Raw genomic sequence first — 18,817 nt, 5'->3', positions numbered from 1 at the left:
TAAAGTTCTGGTACTCAATCTGTTAACCACATAAGCACATAGCTACCTAAGTGTTGTAGAAGATTTTATACAGGTTATGTTATGTTAATTATTAATAAAGAAATTAAAACTTAATCTTTGTGTAAATGGAACTGTTCTATAGAGAAAGAATAGTCATTTTATGATAGATATATTTATACCACAATTTAAGGCAGGGTGTAGCCTAAGATCGCTCTATGTAGCTGGTACATTGAGGTGTCATTCAAGTAAATGGCGTTGCATTGTGATGCCTAGCGTAACCTCACAGTCCCCTATATACAGTATGATGGCCCCATAAGCCCCTCTATACAGTATGATGACTCATACATACCATATTTACAGCTTGATGGCCACGTAGCCCTCTGTATACAGTATGATGGTCCTAAACACAGTATGATATCACCACAGCTCCCTATACATAGTATGATGGCCCCACAGCTCCCCTATAAACAGCAAGATGGCTACATAGCTCCTCTATACATATTAAGATGGCTGAACAGCTTTTTATACACAGGATGATGGCCTGAAAGCCAGTCAGACATCTCTTACCTCCTCCTGTGCAGCTTATCTCCCATCTGGCTCTGTTGTTTCAAAATCCTCTCTAGCAGCTTCAGACATCATCATGCACGCTGCATGATGCCATTAAGCAGACAGGGTCGTGCAGAGCGTGCTGCTCATCCACGCCTGCTAATCTGTGATGACCAGACAGCACCAGGAACATTTAAAGCCATGGTACAGTTCTGGCCAATATCTGGCCCTCTGCATCCAGCCCAGCCTGCTTTAGGCGGGGGGCTGCAAGAAAGTGTCATGCGGGTTACATGTTTGAGAACCATGATTAAAACATTCCAAGCCAAGGATAACAATTGCCCAACCCGCCTATGTTTGACAGTAAAATTAAGCCTTTCTGGATTCTAAATAATATTATTCATATTTTAATAGCAGCAAGGTATTACAATGGTAATGGTAATGTGTCGAGTGACATGCAGAGTGCATATGATGCTGTCTGATTGCTCACAAATCCCCTTTTGTCACTTGCGACTATGGGACAGACGGAGATGGCAATTCCATCATTCTCATAGAAATGAATACAGTTGTGGTCATGCCTAAGCACTTCCACTCTATTCATACCTGGGACTTTGGATCTCCTGTTCTCGGAAATGGTTGGGCTCCCAGTAGTCAGACCCATCAAGTCATTTTTCTTTTTGTTATTTTTATGTACCGATTTCTTCAAAATGATGCATATAGTTCATTAATTCTGCTCAAAGTGAAAAATTATCTTAATTTATATCTTTAACTTTTTTTGTGATATCTTGACTAAAAAAGTCACAAATTTGAGAAAATGGAGCAAAAAGTGCTAAGTTTTCTGGTAGACATGAAATCACTCCAGGGAAGCTGAAGTACATTTGCAACAAATTTCACGACTTTTAAAAACATTGTAAATGAATAGGGTGAAAGCATCTTAAAAAGCTAAAATACACATAGAATGGCAAAATAAAATAAAAATAAATAAAACAGGGGAACACACAACAGATTAAAAAAAGAAGCTAATTTACAGATTAATAAGGTTCAAACAACAAAAAGGTGCAAACACTAAACATTTGAGAAGAAAACAGATGAAAATGCAATATAGAACTGGTCCCATTGTGTTCTTACACTTATGAAGTATCCTGTGCAACAATCCTTTAATTGACACATTATATGTAATTTGTTATTTTTCTGATTTTTTGGATATATTAATCCCCTTCTTTCATTGATTTACTTTACTGCTACAATATTATCTTTTATTTGTTTCATCCCAGGGAAGACAGCGCTGGTTATCTTGCTGGGCTGGGAACAGTAGGGCTGGAGATATATGAACAAGTGCCCAATTTAGATACAGTAATATTTCCTGCAGGTGGACATTGTGGCTTGTTAGCTGGATCAGCAGCTGCCCTAAAATATCTGAATCCGAAAATTACAGTGATTGTAAGTATACACATTGTTTATCCTGAAAAATAATATATTTCTCAGTATTGTTCAATTTTTTTGACTTCTAATCCAGGCCAACCTAGCATTTGTAAACTCAGAGTCAATAAGGCCGGTTTCACACATCCGGCTTTTTGCCGTTTTGCCGGATCCGGCGCTCTCCCGTACAGTTAATACAGTACAATGACAGAGCAACAAGCGCCGGTCACATGCTGTCATGTGACCGGCGCATGTGACCCGGAAGTTACAGCGCTGTCATTGTACTGTATTATCTGTACGGGAGAGCGCCGGATCCGGTAAAACGACAAAAAGCCGGATGTGTGAAACCGGCCTAAACTGACACAGCACAACCAATATCAGAATATTACAAAGATAGCAACTAATAGCTTACTACATAATTAGACATTTAACACTATACAATATGCCCAATACCCCCACATTAGCCATCGGAGAAGGGTCTCCACACCACTATACCCATTGACTGATCCCACTGACTTTGGTGTAATGTATATGGCCACCTTAACTCAAGCGGAGAATGCAGAATGTATTTATGTTAAGGGACTAATAGGAAGCTGATGTTGCTGAAAAAGCTTAAAGAAACAAAAGAAAAGCATTTGCTGAACTGTACAGGGTGGGACAGCTCCGAGACTGATCTATAGAATGAAGCAGAATTTATCAGCACTGCTCTGCTATGAACAAGTGGTTTTTATTGGACTTATGGTGGCTATACACATTAAAAAGAAAAAAAAAGGTTTTGATGCTTGAATAAAGATTTCAGTCTTCATTTATCCATTACTTTCTTTTAAACTGGTGACATATGTACAATCACAGTGGGAGAAGGCACACCAACCTTTCTGTAAACCGTCTGGGAAAATTCTTTTGTGTTGCCAGCAGCATTAAAGTCCAGATTTTATATTACTAATCCAAACTGAACTATTTTAGTATCAACATTAACAATTATATTCTCAGTTCATTAAGCTGTAAACCCCAGTTTGATGCAGAAATCTAATTAGGTAGGTAGGCTGTATTTTAAGAAATGTATAACTTGTAGAGCTGTAGGGGGAAAAGCGCAATAGGGTCTTACCCGGTATGAGGGTAGAGACAGAAAGAGGTCCACTCACCTGGTAGGGTTGTGCAAGTCACAACTCCTTATGATCGCATGTGAGTGCCTTTTTGTGGTTTAGCAGCGGCCCTGGAATGCAGTATATAATATATAGGTCAGATAGAATGAAAACCGGTTTAAATGCCGCGCTAAAAACCACTGATGCTGTAGATGAAAAAGATTTCCTTTATTTCATAATTCTACGCGTTTCAGAAACATCTTTTCCTGAGGAAGGAGACGGAGATGTCTCTGAAACGCGTAGAATTATGAAATAAAGGAAATCTTTTTCATCTACAGCATCAGTGGTTTTTAGCGCGGCATTTAAACCGGGTTTCTCTTTACCTGACCTATATATAAGAAATGTATAAATGAGAGATCCATGGGATAAGAGAGATGTCCAACCCACATCTAAACCTCTTCATTTCAGACCTATTGCACCCGTAGTGTGGCCCACGTTTATGCTTCTTGTTCACTGTGGCACTTCCCAACCTATACTGCTTTGTGGCACAAGTGTGCCTATTGTGCATGTGACTGTGGTAATACATTACATTTCGCTTTAGATTTGGGGTTTCTAAATATCTACAATTTTTATTTACAAGTTAGCTCAGTGGCTTCTTCCACATGTGATGTAAGAGTTGTGAATTATTTTCTCTAATTTCACATACAGACTGAGGGACAGATGTGCATCTACTTCTCACTTGCAGTATGTAGATTTTTTAAAGGGAATCTTTCAGAAGGTTTTTGCTATTTACTCTGAAAGCAGCATTATGTAGGCACTGAGACCCTGAGTCCAAGCATATGTCACTTATTAGACAGTGTGCTCTTGGTTTAATACAATTAGTGTTTTATCAGCAGTAGATTATCACCACGTCTAGGTCGCATGTGCAGGCTAGACCAGATAATCTGTGTAACCCTATCCCTACGACTGATTAACAGCTTGCTCACCATTCACTCTGTACACTGCACACAGTGGATGTTGATGAGTGAAAATTGTAAATCTGCCATCGTAGTACCCAGTACTTTGTAGTGCCCATACATTGTTCCTAGCTTGTGCTCCTAGAGACATGCACTCTGTAAATTAAGTGGGTTTCCTCACTACAAAAGTGCCAAACATGTGGATGCTAAATGTGATTTAAGCACACTATGGGACTCAGAAACAAGAGGGTGTGGCGCCCTGGACAAGCCAGGGGCCACAGAGAACAACACCACACACCCCACACTCCCGGTCAGGCACACCGAAGTCAGACACAAAACCCTTGTTGCCTTCCTCCAGGGGCTGATGTTCACACCAGGGGGGTGGGCCAGGCGGTTGGTCCCGCCCACCGAGGAGTTCACAGTCCTGGAGGCGGGAAAAGCAGGCAGATAGAGTTTTGAGGTGAAAGTGAGAGGAAGGAAAGTGGCAAGTGAGCAGACTGAAGTTGGTCTGGGTGTGTGGCCCGGACGGATCAGCAAGGTTGGCAGACGGTGGTGACCGTCTGCAGGAGTGGCCTATCGGAGTTTACCATAAGGACCGTGGACGGTCGGTGGCCCGGCGGTACCGGACCGGTACACAAAGAGAAGTCAGCACCATCTGGCAGGGGCTTACGGACCCCGGCAAGGCTAGGAGTCGCCGTGAATTTGCCAAATCCGTCAGCGAAGGGAACCTCCTGGGTTTCCCAGCAGCCAAGTCCTGACAGAAGGCAACAATCCAACCGTGAGAGGGAAACACAGCCACCACCAAGGCTACCGTTCCCAGGGCCAGAGCCTGCGGGCAAAAGGGGCTCCTCCAGCCCATATCCAAGCTGGGGAGCGGGTTACCGGTGGGAACCCATTGGAACTGTTTACCGTACATAGGTGCAGGGAAAGGCAGTCACCATCAACCTGCCGGGAGAAACAACACCGCAGCCGTCTGTGGGACCCGTCCATCCAACCGTGTGTTTTACCGAGAACTGTGTCCTCATCATTGGCTGAGTGAGTACCACGGTGCCGTGCGGCACAGCGCTGCCCCCGCGACCCTGCACCTCACAAGGCCCCGTAACCCGCCTGCCATCCACTCCTACCCAATCACCGGGTCCCGGGACAACCAACCCCCTACCCACGGAGGGGAGAACTAACAACAAAGCTGCTCCCTGTCACCGCTCCCGGGATCCCCGCCTAGTGCAGCGGTGGTTTCACCATTATCACCACAACCGTGGGTGGCGTCACGGACAATCACCAAATCCCCCACCATCCAAACAATCTCCCTTTTCACTCACGGGCGAGGAACGCCGCTCGAGTCCCCGGGATCCGGCCCACCGCTCGAGCCACCACCGAGCAGCCGCAGCAGCGGCCGGACCCGAGCAGTGGGAGAGCGCAGCGTCCCCTCCTCCGCCCGCGACAAGGGCATTTGTATTCGGGAGCACAGATGTTGCTGAATCTCTTTATGGGGGAACCGGAGCTCTTTTCCAGAGCCTTTGTGCTTCCAGTAAATTTCCATTTATAGATGACGGACCTAAGTGGGAATTTTACATAAAATTTTGGATTACATTTGTCTTGTGCTCTATGCTGAGCATACATCGGGATTTCAATCTAAATCTCCTAATAACGTGATTCAGATGACACCTCCGAGGGAGCCATTCACTATAATGAGGCAAGCAGAGTTACTCTGGACTCCATCTGGCCTTTATTCAGATTGGTCAATTTCAGAAATGCACAAAACTATGATTGACCATGCTTTTATGCACCTCAGACAAGTAGGACACTGCCAGATAATAGGATAAAGTGAGTCCAAAGTGACGCCATCTGCCTCATTATAGAGAGTCTTCCGGCATCCATCAGAATACGGCTATGTGCGCACGTAGCGTTCTGTCCCTGCAGAAATTTCAGCAGTGATTTGAACAGCACACGTGCACTTCAAATCGCTGCAGAAAGTCCGTAATGAAAAAAAAAAAAGCCGATTTCATGCGCTCTGAGTGCAGCCCCTCCCATAGACAGAGCGGGGGCTGCATTCAGAAATACGCAACGTGCGCATGTAACGGTGGGCAGGGGGCGCCTCAGCAGTAGTCGTGATCCCGTGCCCGGAGGGCACCAAGCGCACCCCAGCCGCAGCCGTCACAGAAAACATGGGAGCACATGGAGCAAGCAGTAAGAGGAATATGGAGAGCTGGGGGTCATCCCACAAGGAAATACCTGGTTTCTCCAGCACATTGGTCCTCTCCTGATCACCGGCACCGTCCTTAGCAACAAGGAATCGTCCAAGATAACCAGGCAACTTAAACAGGTTTTCTTTATTAAAGTCCTTCTTACAGCTGTACATTAGCTCCATACTTCTGTCTTTCTCGCCTCTGGTAGGTGTGCATTGTTACAGGCTTTGAGACCGGTCACCATGTCCTCATACAGGTAGTTCAGGATCGCCATCAAAATGAACTTCTGGATACAGTGCCCTCGGACACTACTCCACACTACAGTCCCAAAAAGGTGCCCATAAGGCTTAGCCCTATTTGCCGCACTGCTTCCAAGCAAGCCACAATCTTTCCTCAGACTTTCTCAGGCCTCCAGCTGTAGGATCCTGTGCCAGCCTCAGGACTCAGTAGTGTGGTCCAAATGTTGTCTCTTTGGCAGCTCCCTCTCTCCTGTGTCTCCTTCTTTACTCCATCATCAGAGGTGTCCCACTTTCCTTCATTCTGGTTTCTTTCTCATCCCCTTGCTTCTGCTTTGTCTTGTGACCCAAACTTAACTAACCTCAACTGTCTCTATCTGCACACCACACCACACTTTTACTCCACTTTCCTTGTTATAAGTTCCACATAGCCAGCAACTTTGCTGCTCCGCAGGCTGAGGCCTGATTCCGACCCAGGCTGAGCCCTAACTGACGTTTCCATAGAAACAGTCTTTTTACCTATGCACCAGGTACTCCCTTATAGGCTAATTTCAAATTCCCAACTGTCTGTTACCAGGCAGATTTAACCTTCAACTGCATACCTATGCCTGCTCCTAGTGTCAGTGTCCTACTCTTGGGTGACATCAAGTGGTAGCCCCATAAAACTACACATTGTTGTAACAATACATTAATAACCCCATACAACACATTCAGTAAATGCTTCACAACTATGTGATGTCTTCAGGGGGGCATCTTCTCTCTCTCTGGGGTTGCAACCACCCTCTTACATGCACATAGCCTTACATCATTCAGAGATTTACATGAAACTCTCCCATGCAAGAACTCAGTGTAGAGCACAGAATAAATGTGAGCCGAGCCTGACTGCGATCTTTATGAGGCAGAATTCATAAATCAACAGCAGTTCAAAAATTGTTTTATTTGTTTTTATGCCATTCACCGTGTGGTAAAAGTTATTAGATGGCTTTATTTTTCGAGTTGGTGCAATTACATTGATATCAGATTAATATCTTTTATATGTTTGGCTACTATCACACATAAAAAAGCTTTTCCACACAAAAAGTTTTTACATTGCCATAGTTTAAGACCTATGATTTTGTGCTATTTCTGCAGAGAGAGTAATGTTAGTGCTTGTTTTTTGCGGGATGAGTTGACGTTTTTATTGATACCATTTTTGGGCAGGTAAAGTATTTTGATCACTTTTTATTTTGGTTTTTGGGAGGCGGAATGAACATAAAATTGCAATTCATGAATTGTTCTTTATGCCGATCCCCCGTGGTAAAAATAATAAGACAGGTTTATTCTACAGTTCAGTATGATGGCAGAGATACCACATTTAGTCGTTTTTGCTCTTCATTTTGTGATTTTTTTTATATATACTTTTACATTTTTTTAAAACTTTTTTTTTTTACTTTATTACTTAGTGCCAAGAAGGGACATCAGCTTTCTCAATCGCATTGGGCCTATTGGAGCAGACAAGGAGCTCTCTCCCACTGATAAGCAGGTTGATGGTTAAACGCCCGGAATCAGTGCTAGCACCGATCGTGGATGTTACTGCAGTGTCAGCTATTATACATAGCTGACACACGCTGATAATTTTGCCGGCTCTTTTTCGTGGCATGATCTCAATGGTACAGTGGCTTATGGGAACGCACTTCCAGCAGCTCTGTACATGTAAGGCACATGTCGTGAAGGGTTTAATGATTGTGGGGGTTTCTGAGCTTTCGGGGGTTTCTGAGCTTTCATTTAGGAAAAGAGGGACTCCTGGTTACAGAAATTGAGGCTGATACCTACATGAATTCTGACTTGTGCAATTTACATTTACAACAATTAACATCATATAGTACTTGTTTATCAAAAATGGACAATAGAGATATTGTTGATATTAATGTCTGCAACTTGGATCAAATAATTCTGATTCAACAATGAACGCAACATTTTTCAAACAAACCTTTGAAACTTATTCTTATATCTTTTTTCTTAATGCTTTATTTTATTGTTTAGGGAGTAGAAAGTGAGAAGTTCCCCATTGTACAACAAGCATTGAAAACAGGACACTGCTTGACCGAACACGACTATCTCACTCACCCCTTGTATGGAGGTAAGACTAGGATTCATTGTCACATTTACACAGTGATTTAGTCATTCTTATTGATAATATATACATATTTTAGGATTACATTAGCATTAGCACATATTATGGCTGTATTCGTGTATTTTCAGAAGGCTAATACACTTTTGTTAACCAGAAATGTGTATTAATTTAATACATGGTTATACATATCAGTGTTTGGTATTTAAACATGTCATTCTACCATTAAAAACTTCTGAACATCGGGGGACCTCTTTATTGTAGATGTAGCTGTGCCCTCCCGTGTTCGCACATTGCAGAGTAATGTGTTGCCAAACGGTATGGAAAAGTACAGATGGATACAATCAAAAATACTGCACTTCACACACCTCTACTGTGTAATGGAGCATTTAATATTTGTTAGAAATGTTTAGTATAAACCTTCGCAAAGAAATTTTTTTATTATTCAATTGCTTTCTAAATGCAAAGTTAGGCAACATTCTGAAAAGTCTTCATTAAGCATTTTCTACCATTTTGTTTGCAAAACGTGCCGTGCAATATATGCTGCCAATCTCAACATACATAAACTTTTTTCTTATGCCGACTCGGGAGAGTAAGAAAAGAGCTAGTGGGCACTGCCCCATAGTATAACATTGGAGCAAATGCTATCCAATAAAATTATTAAATAGCATTCATCCAATGTATACGCCAGTGCGCGTGAACCTTCATTCAATTGTCATGCAGTGACTACCGGCGTTCTGCCAGGAAAAATGGAACCCTCAGCTAGTGTCACAACAAACAAATGAACACCGGGAAAATCATACAATAGTGGGCCCTGGTTCAGGGGGGAGGTGAGTGGTGTCACCTCCTGCACTCACCTGAAGCTGTACCCTGCACTCGTTAACGTCCCTATACTAGTTCTTTCACCCCGTCGCCGATCATGCACCTGGGCCCTTGCCTTGAACTCACCCTGGCTAGTGAGAAGGTTAGCTAGAGCACTAGTCTCACCACTGCAATAATTTAAGACAAGGCTAGGAAGACAGACAGAGGGAAATAGATACAAAAAGAAAACACTCCAAGCGACTCCAATGCAGCTAACACCACAGCTGAGACTGGTTCCTTCCAAAGTTAACAGCTAAGAGAATCTATAACCGACATCAGATGTTAAGACACGTGACTATAGCAAAAGGGTAGTGATCACAAAGAATTGCACTTGGCATTAAGGCTCCCAAGGATAGCCGGAAAGGAAAAAGTCCTTATAGAGAAGCAACAACCAGGATTTTGTGATATAAACTAAAGGCAGTGACATAAAGGGAGTAAGATGCTAAATCCAGACATACCAGTTGTAGAAAGATAGGATGCTTGGTTGCAGAAATATGTTTAATCAAAGTTGCAGAAATGCACTGCACTGCATTGACGGGTGCAATGGGGGCAGGCCTTTGTGAGTTGGGTCCTCAATGTAAAGTCCTCCTCTGGCACTCTCCTGGCTTGCCCTCTTTTCTTTATTTAAATATTGCACCCCCATTGCTGTTGTTGGCAGCGAGTGCGCATTGCCACAGTACTTATGTCTTCATTGAAATGGCGCCAGAGTCCATGCATGCTTGTACTGCAATCTCTGGCATCACTTTATTGAAGTCACTGCAGTGAAGACTAGGTGAGGCATCTGTGCAAACGCCCCTGCTGCTCATCAACCTTTAAGGTGGTGTCACAGACAGCGACGACGACAACGACGTCGCTGCTACGTCACCATTTTCTGTGACGTTGCAGCGACGTCCCGTCGCTGTCGCTGTGTGTGACATCCAGCAATGAGCTGGCCCCTGCTGTGAGGTCGTTGCTCGTTGCTGAATGTCCTGCTTCATTTTTTCGTCGTCGCTCTCCCGCTGTGAAGCGCACATCGCTGTGTGTGACAGCGAGAGAGCGACGAAATGAAGCGAGCAGGGAGCAGGAGCCGGCGTCTGGCAGCTGCGGAAAGCTGTAACCACTGTAAACATCGGGTAACCAAGGGAAGACCTTTCCCTGGTTACCCGATATTTACCTTCGTTACCAGCGTCCGCCGCTCTTGCTGCTAGTGCCGGCTCCTGCTCTGTGCACATGTAGCTGCAGTACACATCGGGTTAATTAACCCGATGTGTACTGTAGCTAGGAGAGCATGGAGCCAGCGCTAAGCAGTGTGCACGGCTCCCTGCTCTCTGCACATGTAGCGACGTTATGATCGCTGCTGCGTCGCTGTGTTTGACAGCTAAGCAGCGATCATAACAGCGACTTACAAGGTCGCTGTTACGTCACAGAAAATGGTGACGTAACAGCGATGTCGTTGTCGTTATTGTTATGTGTGACACCAGCTTTAGAGACTCCCACAAGAGAAAAATCAGATATGAAACTTTCATTATGCTTCAAACTGCAAAAGGGGTCTGAAAATAAATCAAGGTATAAAGATTGCATCCTGCAAATTAGTGCAATTTCTATTTACTAAAGATAGCCAATAACATATATAAAAAAAAAATTATGTCTATTACTCAAGTTTATTTTATTTAATCGTCTGAACGTATACCTTACCATCATATAAAAATAAACACCAGTCGATAGACAATGATTGAAAAATATCAAAAGGATAAAAATCAATGTCGAATATCAAGATTTTCTATATATGCAATAGCATTATCATTCACAGTATAGAAATCATTCTTGTCACCATGGTAGGATCTCAGAGGGCACTCCTCAACAATGTGCTGGATAGTTTGACGATCTGCTCCACAGTCACAGGTCGGAGAGTCAAATTTTCCCCACTTATACATAAGATCTGCACAGACGCCAAAGTTTGTTCTGATACGATTTAGAGTAACCCAGGTTTTCCTTGGTAGATTGAAGCCTGGTGGATGGTTTTGTAAGTTAAGGAACAATTGGGGATCACCGTCTACTACACTGACCCAAAGTTCTTGCTATTTCTCCTCTAAGTTGAAGTCTTGTTCATGCAAGGTGATTGCAGTTCGGATGGGTGGGTGTCTTGATTTCAATCGTTGTAATTATAACATCTCTGATATTTTGATGTATTGGAAGTATTTCATTATTCACTACCTTAGTGTATTCTTTAAGTAGGAGCTTTTGTCTTCTTAGATTTGCGGGTACGATATGACTCATCACAGGTAACCAGTGAACAGGTGTAGGTCTAGCGTAGGCACCAGATATTATACGCATAGAGTTGTTTAGCTGAGTGTCAATTAGGTTTACATGACAGCTATTTAGCCATACTGGAGCAGAGTATTCTGCAGCAGAGTAGAAGTTCTTATAACAGATGTTGCCGAGCCCCAGGAGGATCCACAGAGAGTCTGAATAATATTGTTACGTGCTTTCAGTTTCTGCGCCAATTTATCCAAATGGGATTTAAAAGTTAAACTTCTATCAAGGATTACACCTAAGTACTTAGGATTTAAATTGTGTTTAACAGATTGGCCTTCAAATTTTACTTTAAGTTCAGTCTTAGCACTTGCATTGTGTAAATGAATGCAACAAACTTCCATTTTTGATGGGTTGGGCTTTATTCTCCATTGTCGAAACTTTACCATTACACTAAGGGGTACTTTACACGCTGTGACATTGCTAGAATCGGCTAGCGATGTCCAGCGAGATAGTACCCGCCCCCGTCGCACATGCGATATGTGTTGATTGCTGCTGTAGCGAACATTATCGCTACAGCAGCTTCACACGCACATACCTGCTCAGCGATGTCGCTGTGACTGCTGAACAATCCCTCCCTTCAAGGGGGAGGTGCGTTCGGCGTCACAGCGACGTCAACGCGACGTCTCTAATCGGCCGGCCAATAGAAGCGGAGGGGTGGAGATGAGTGGGACATAACATCCCGCCCACCTTCTCCATTCCGCATTGCCATCGAGACGCAGGTAAGGAGATGTTTGTCGCTCCTGCGGGTTTACACACAGCGATGTGTGCTGCTGCAGGAGCAACAAACAACATCGTACCTGCGGTCAACCCGACCCGACATTATGGAAATGAACGACGTTACACAGATCAGCGATATTGTACGCTTCTGTGCTTGTTCATTGTTCCATCTAGGATTTACACGTTGCGAGGTCGTTACCGGCGCCGGATGTGCATCACTAATGACGTGACCCCGACGATATAGTGGTAGCAATGTCGCAACGTGTAAAGTACCACTAAGATCTTTTGTAAGAACATCCTCTGCTTCCTCCATTGTTTTGCTTACCGTAGCAAGTGCCCAGTCATCGGCATATCCAAATTTCCGTGACACTGTTTTAGGAATATCAGCTTGGTACAGGGCAAACAGGAGAGGTGCCAGCACTGATTTAAAGATTTCTTACAACTGGTTGAATCGCCCATAATAAGATGAAAGGTTCGATTTGCAAACATATTGTTCAAGAGATACATACATTTCTTACATGCAATCACCTTCAAAAACTTGTGTAAAAGTCCTTCCCTCCACACAGTATCATATGCGGCAGAGAGATCGATAAACGCCACTGAAACTTTCTTGTTCTTCTGGAATTCAGCTTCAATGAGAGTTGTCAAAGCTAAGACTTGGTCACTACAGTTTCGGGCAGGTCTGAAACCGGCTTGCTCTATAGGTATTGAGTCGAAAATCTTTAAACTGATCTTGTTGTAAATTAAGCATTCTAAGAGCTTATATAAGCAACTCAATAAGGCAATGGGTCTATATATATATATATATATATATATATATAGCTTGATGGATTTTCTTCAGGCTTCCCAGGTTTTAACAATGCAATTATTTTGGCATGCTTTAATTTACTAGGGACTTGAGCATTCTCCATAATATCTGAGAAGTTTGCCATCCATTTTTTCGCATAAGGTCCACAGTTTACAATACTCAAGTTATTGTGCTCTATTATACATAGTCTGTTATGTTTGTTTGTACACTGATCTAGTTAGCCCTTCGATTTCAGTACTTCCATGTTTGATGCTTTGTACCCTTACTATAACAAAACCCTTAGCATTGATAATTTTATGGTCTCCTTTGATGCTTAATAATATCCGGATCATTCACACATTGCATTGTCATGTCTATTTACACTTGTATGATAATTACTACTATGACTTGTCCCTTTGGATAAGTATAACAACTGAGGTGGTCCCATTGTAATTTAATTGTATTTATATTTCAAAACTTTACATTGTTGTGATTTTTAATTGTTGGGAACAATCCTGAAAGAAAACAGATTACAATGTTGTGAATTAAAACAAAAACCTATTCATAAGAAATAGCCAAGCTCTAAAGTACATTAAAATAAGCTTTATTAATTAATATATTAAAATATTATAAAGCAAGGTAAATAAGTAGTGAGAAAATAACAAAGTGGGATGGAATGTGTATGGGGCTAGAAGCACGTAGAACAAGAAATATGCAAAAGTAAAAAGCACATGACTCTCAAAATATATTACAATAAGTATCCACATACTGTAAATAATAATCATAAAGTGCATTTTCAGTCAAATATCCAGTACCAGTAAATAATTTATCATAAAGTGTCAGTGGTGTAAATGAGCAGAAGTAGCCATCAACCTGTAAGTTCTGCACTACAGCTAGAGTACCAAAAGAGATCATAAAGTGCGAGTTCATAGAATGTGCGTGGAATGACACTTGCTATCAGCCAAGTCCAGGACAGTCACTCAAGGGGAGATTACAAAAACAATGTTTGGGTTTGGAGTGATTACCTGTAGTCACAGGAATATAGTTTAATGATAACAAAGCTCATGGGCCGAGGGTGGAATTAAAGGAGTATAAAGGACAGCATGGGATAGCAGCTGCTGGTTTCTTTAAAGAAAACCATTTCTGCCTGTTTAAAAACTTGTTTGACGTCACAGAAATAATCAGATACAATCCTGTGCTGTCCTGTCTGTATACTATTTTCCTTACCCCCATGCCCAGAAGCTGTGGTATATCCAACCATGTTCCTGCATGATCGGACACATCCAATCCACAGGGGCACATTTATAAGATTATCTCGGGACAGGAAGGAACATTTTTTAAACACATCACTATCGCATCAAAACCCATGCTGTTTTGGTGCATTTTCTGTCAGAAGGTGTAGATTGGGTGCAGGAATATGGTGTAGAAATTTCAGCACCAAATCTGCATCACTTGACAAAAAACGCGGTTTTCTCTCAGGAGATGCTGCTATGTGAACTCAGTGACCTCACCTGAGGTGAGGTCACTCAGTTCAATGAGGTCACCTGAGGTCAGGTTACCTGCGGTCATAGGTGGAGGACTGTGGGAACTTCCAGCGGTGACCGCAAATAACCTGAATGATGTCACTCCTCATCACTGTGGCTCAGTCTCCCCAGCCTGATAATACCATCCCCCAGCTTTCGGCTTTATCATGGCTGGTTATCAAAATTGGAGGGTACAGCATGCCGTTTTTAAAATTATTTATTTATTTTTACAGCATTGTAGACACACAGACAGTGCCTCTAATTGAAAGTAATCATACACGCTGTCATTCAGGGCGTGGGCACATCTGATTGCAGCCAGAGACACAGGGACTGTCAGTGGGCCGGGGACGCAGTGTATATGCATGTGGTTAATGCATGAGGTTAATAACATTGTTTACAACAAAACTGAATGCCTCACAAGCATTAGAACTTTTTTTATTGTTTTTTAGTAATATATATTTTATAGTGTTCAACAATGTGCACTAACAACACACCAGATATTGAACACATAACATTGAAACTTGAGCCTCAAAACAAAAGAAGTACTAGGTCACTCGCACCATCCCTTCAACCCTCTCAATTGAAGTTGTGAGTAGAGTTGAGCGCGGTTCGCGGTTCGTGGTTCTCCAGTTCTAGGCTCGAGTGATTTTGGGGGTTGTTCGAGATCGAACTAGAACTCGAGCTTTTTGCAAAAGCTCGATAGTTCTAGATACGTTCGAGAACGGTTCTAGCAGCAAAAAGCAGGGCTTTTTACAGCTACAGTGTGCAGGAGCCATCGCTGGCAGCCTCCCAGAAGCTGGTAACCAAGATAAACATCGGGTATCCAAGCAAAGCGCTTTGGTTAGTAACCCGATGTTTATCCTAGTTACGTGCAGGAAGCCCACACTTCCCCGCTCAGCTCACTCCGCCCCCTCCTGCCCGTGGCATGTACACATACATACACACACACACACACACACACACACACACACACACATACACACACACACACACACACACTCACATGCACACACACTCACATGCACACACACACACACACACACACACATGGTCCCGCTCGGCTTACCTGCGGTGATGAAGTCCCGCCATCCCGACCTCAGCGCTGTCACTGTCCTCCATGGCCACCGCTTGTCACATCACCTCTCGCTTCCGACCCGAGACTGACTAGCGGTGACGTCACGGGCCTCTCGCGATACTTGGTGTGAAGACGCCGGTCATTGAACTCAGTGACAGGGGCTGTCAGTGTGCTGGAGATCAGCGCAGGTAATGTACCTCGCTGACAGCAGCACTTGTCATCCCCTGCAGTGACCTGGGCTGACCCATTGATGTTAGCTCAGGTCACTGCATTGCTCTCCCAGCCAATGGAGAACATTCTGCTCTTCATTGACTGGGACAGTGTGGATCGTCATGGCAACCCCTTGGATTACACCAGACCTGGATTTGTTTTTCATTCTAATAAATTGGTTAAAGAGGGAATGTTTTGGGGAGTGTTTTTTCAAATAAAAATGTGTTTGTCGTCTATTTTTTTATTACTGACTGGGTTGGTGATGTCGGGTATCTGATAGACGCCTGACCTCACCAACCCCAGGGCTTGATGCCAGGTGACATTACACATCTGGTATTAACCCCATATATTACCCCGTTTGCCACCGCACCAGGGCGCGGGATGAGCTGGGGCGAAGCACCAGGATTGGCGCATCTAATGGATGCGCCACTTCTGGGGCGGCTGCGGCCTGCTATTTTTAGGCTGGGGAGAGTCCAATAACCATGGACCTCCCTAGTCTGAGAATATCAGGCCCCAGCTGTCTGCTTTACCTTGGCTGGTGATCCAATTTTGGGGGACCCCTACGTGTTTTTTTTTTTAAAATTATTTATTTAATTTAAAATAACAGCGTGGGGTGCCCTCAGTTTTGGATTACCAGCCAATGTGAGGTTGCCAGCTGTGGTCTGCAGGCTGCAGCCGTCTGCTTTACCCTAGCTGGCTACAAAACTAGGGGGAACCCTACGTCATTTTTTTTTTCATTTTTTTGGCTAAATACAAAGCTAAGCACCCCTTAGTGCCACATGAACGGCACCAAAGGGTGCTCCACTTTTTCTCCACTTTTTCTCCATTTTTTTCTCCACTTTTTCTACATTTTTTTCTCCATTTTTTCTCCATTTTTTCTCCACTTTTTCTTCACTTTTTCTCCACTTTTTCTCCATTTTTACTCCACTTTTTCTCCACTTTATCTCCACTTTTTCTCCATTTTTTTCTCCACTTTTTCTCCACTTTTTCTCCACTTTTTCTACATTTTTTTCTCCATTTTTTCTCCACTTTTTCTCCATTTTTTTCTCCACTTTTTCTCCATTTTTACTCCACTTTTTCTCCACTTTTTCTCCATTTTTTTCTCCACTTTTTCTCCACTTTTTCTCCACTTTTTCTACATTTTTTTCTCCATTTTTTCTCCACTTTTTCTACATTTTTACTCCACTTTTTCTCCACTTTTTCTCCATTTTTTTCTCCACTTTTTCTCCACTTTTTCTCCACTTTTTCTCCATTTTTTTCTCCACTTTTTCTCCACTTTTTCTCCATTTTTTCTCCACTTTTTCTCCACTTTTTCTACATTTTTTTCTCCATTTTTTCTCCATTTTTTCTCCATTTTTTCTCCACTTTTTCTCCACTTTTTCTCCACTTTTTCTCCATTTTTTCTTCCACTTTTTCTCCGCTTTTTCTCCACTTTTTCTCCACTTTTTCCTCCACTTTTTCTCCACTTTTTCTCCATTTTTACTCCACTTTTTCTCCACTTTTTCTCCACTTTTTCTACATTTTTTTCTCCACTTTTTCTCCACTTTTTCTCCATTTTTTCTCCACTTTTTCTCCACTTTTTCTCCACTTTTTCTCCACTTTTTCTCCATTTTTTTCTCCACTTTTTCTCCACTTTTTCTACATTTTTTTCTCCATTTTTTCTCCACTTTTTCTCCATTTTTACTCCACTTTTTCTCCACTTTTTCTCCATTTTTTTCTCCACTTTTTCTCCACTTTTTCTCCATTTTTTTCTCCACTTTTTCTCCATTTTTTTCTCCACTTTTTCTCCACTTTTTCTCCACTTTTTCTCCATTTTTTTCTCCACTTTTTCTCCACTTTTTCTCCACTTTTTCTCCATTTTTTCTCCACTTTTTCTCCACTTTTTCTCCATTTTTACTCCACTTTTTCTCCACTTTTTCTCCATTTTTTTCTCCACTTTTTCTCCACTTTTTTCTCCACTTTTTCTCCACTTTTTCTCCACTTTTTCTCCACTTTTTCTCCATTTTTACTCCACTTTTTCTCCACTTTTTTCTCCACTTTTTCTCCACTTTTTCTCCACTTTTTTTTCCACTTTTTCTACATTTTTTTCTCCATTTTTTCTCCACTTTTTCTCCATTTTTTTCTCCACTTTTTCTCCACTTTTTCTCCACTTTTTCTCCATTTTTTCTCCACTTTTTCTCCACTTTTTCTCCACTTTTTCTCCATTTTTTTCTCCACTTTTTCTCCACTTTTTCTCCATTTTTTTCTCCATTTTTTCTCCACTTTTTCTCTATTTTTACTCCACTTTTTCTCCACTTTTTCTCCACTTTTTCTCCACTTTTTCTCCACTTTTTCTCCATTTTTTTCTCCACTTTTTCTCCACTTTTTCTACATTTTTTTCTCCATTTTTTCTCCACTTTTTCTCTATTTTTACTCCACTTTTTCTCCACTTTTTCTCCACTTTTTCTCCATTTTTTCTCCACTTTTTCTTCACTTTTTCTACATTTTTTTCTCCACTTTTTCTCCACTTTTTCTCCACTTTTTCTCCACTTTTTCTCCATTTTTTCTCCACTTTTTCTCCACTTTTTCTCCACTTTTTCTCCGTTCTTTTTCTATGGTCAGTCTACCCATTAGTTCTGCCATGCATACTGTAGCTCTACACCTACTGCACATGTTACTTTATGATTGACATTTCTTTCGTACCAGAGCTGTCTAAGCCTACTCTGACCCCATATTTGTCATTACTATATTGTCCTTGTACTGTATTATGACATTTGTATCATGTGTTTCATTTCTTGCTGTGTTGCAATTTTTTTGCTGCATCCCAATTGTACCTCT

At 42.2% G+C, this 18,817-nt stretch overlaps 1 protein-coding gene across 4 annotated transcripts in view; it reads left to right on the top strand.

Moving 5' to 3' along the window:
- The window catches only part of LOC142311040 (L-threonine ammonia-lyase-like), a 290,375-nt gene that overhangs the window by 102,382 nt on the left and 169,176 nt on the right, over positions 1 to 18,817 (top strand). For all 4 annotated transcript variants that reach the window (XM_075349048.1, XM_075349046.1, XM_075349047.1 and 1 more), the window contains 2 exons: positions 1,818 to 1,983; positions 8,445 to 8,541. In XM_075349048.1, coding sequence (XP_075205163.1) covers positions 1,818 to 1,983; positions 8,445 to 8,541 — 263 coding nt within the window. The remainder of the gene's footprint in view (positions 1 to 1,817; positions 1,984 to 8,444; positions 8,542 to 18,817) is intronic.

This window comes from Anomaloglossus baeobatrachus, chromosome 5 (genome assembly GCF_048569485.1).
Source record: "Anomaloglossus baeobatrachus isolate aAnoBae1 chromosome 5, aAnoBae1.hap1, whole genome shotgun sequence".
NCBI classification, from domain to species: domain Eukaryota; kingdom Metazoa; phylum Chordata; class Amphibia; order Anura; family Aromobatidae; genus Anomaloglossus; species Anomaloglossus baeobatrachus.
Note: the sequence above shows the minus strand (reverse complement) of the source record. Positions and strands in the feature narration are given on the sequence as shown.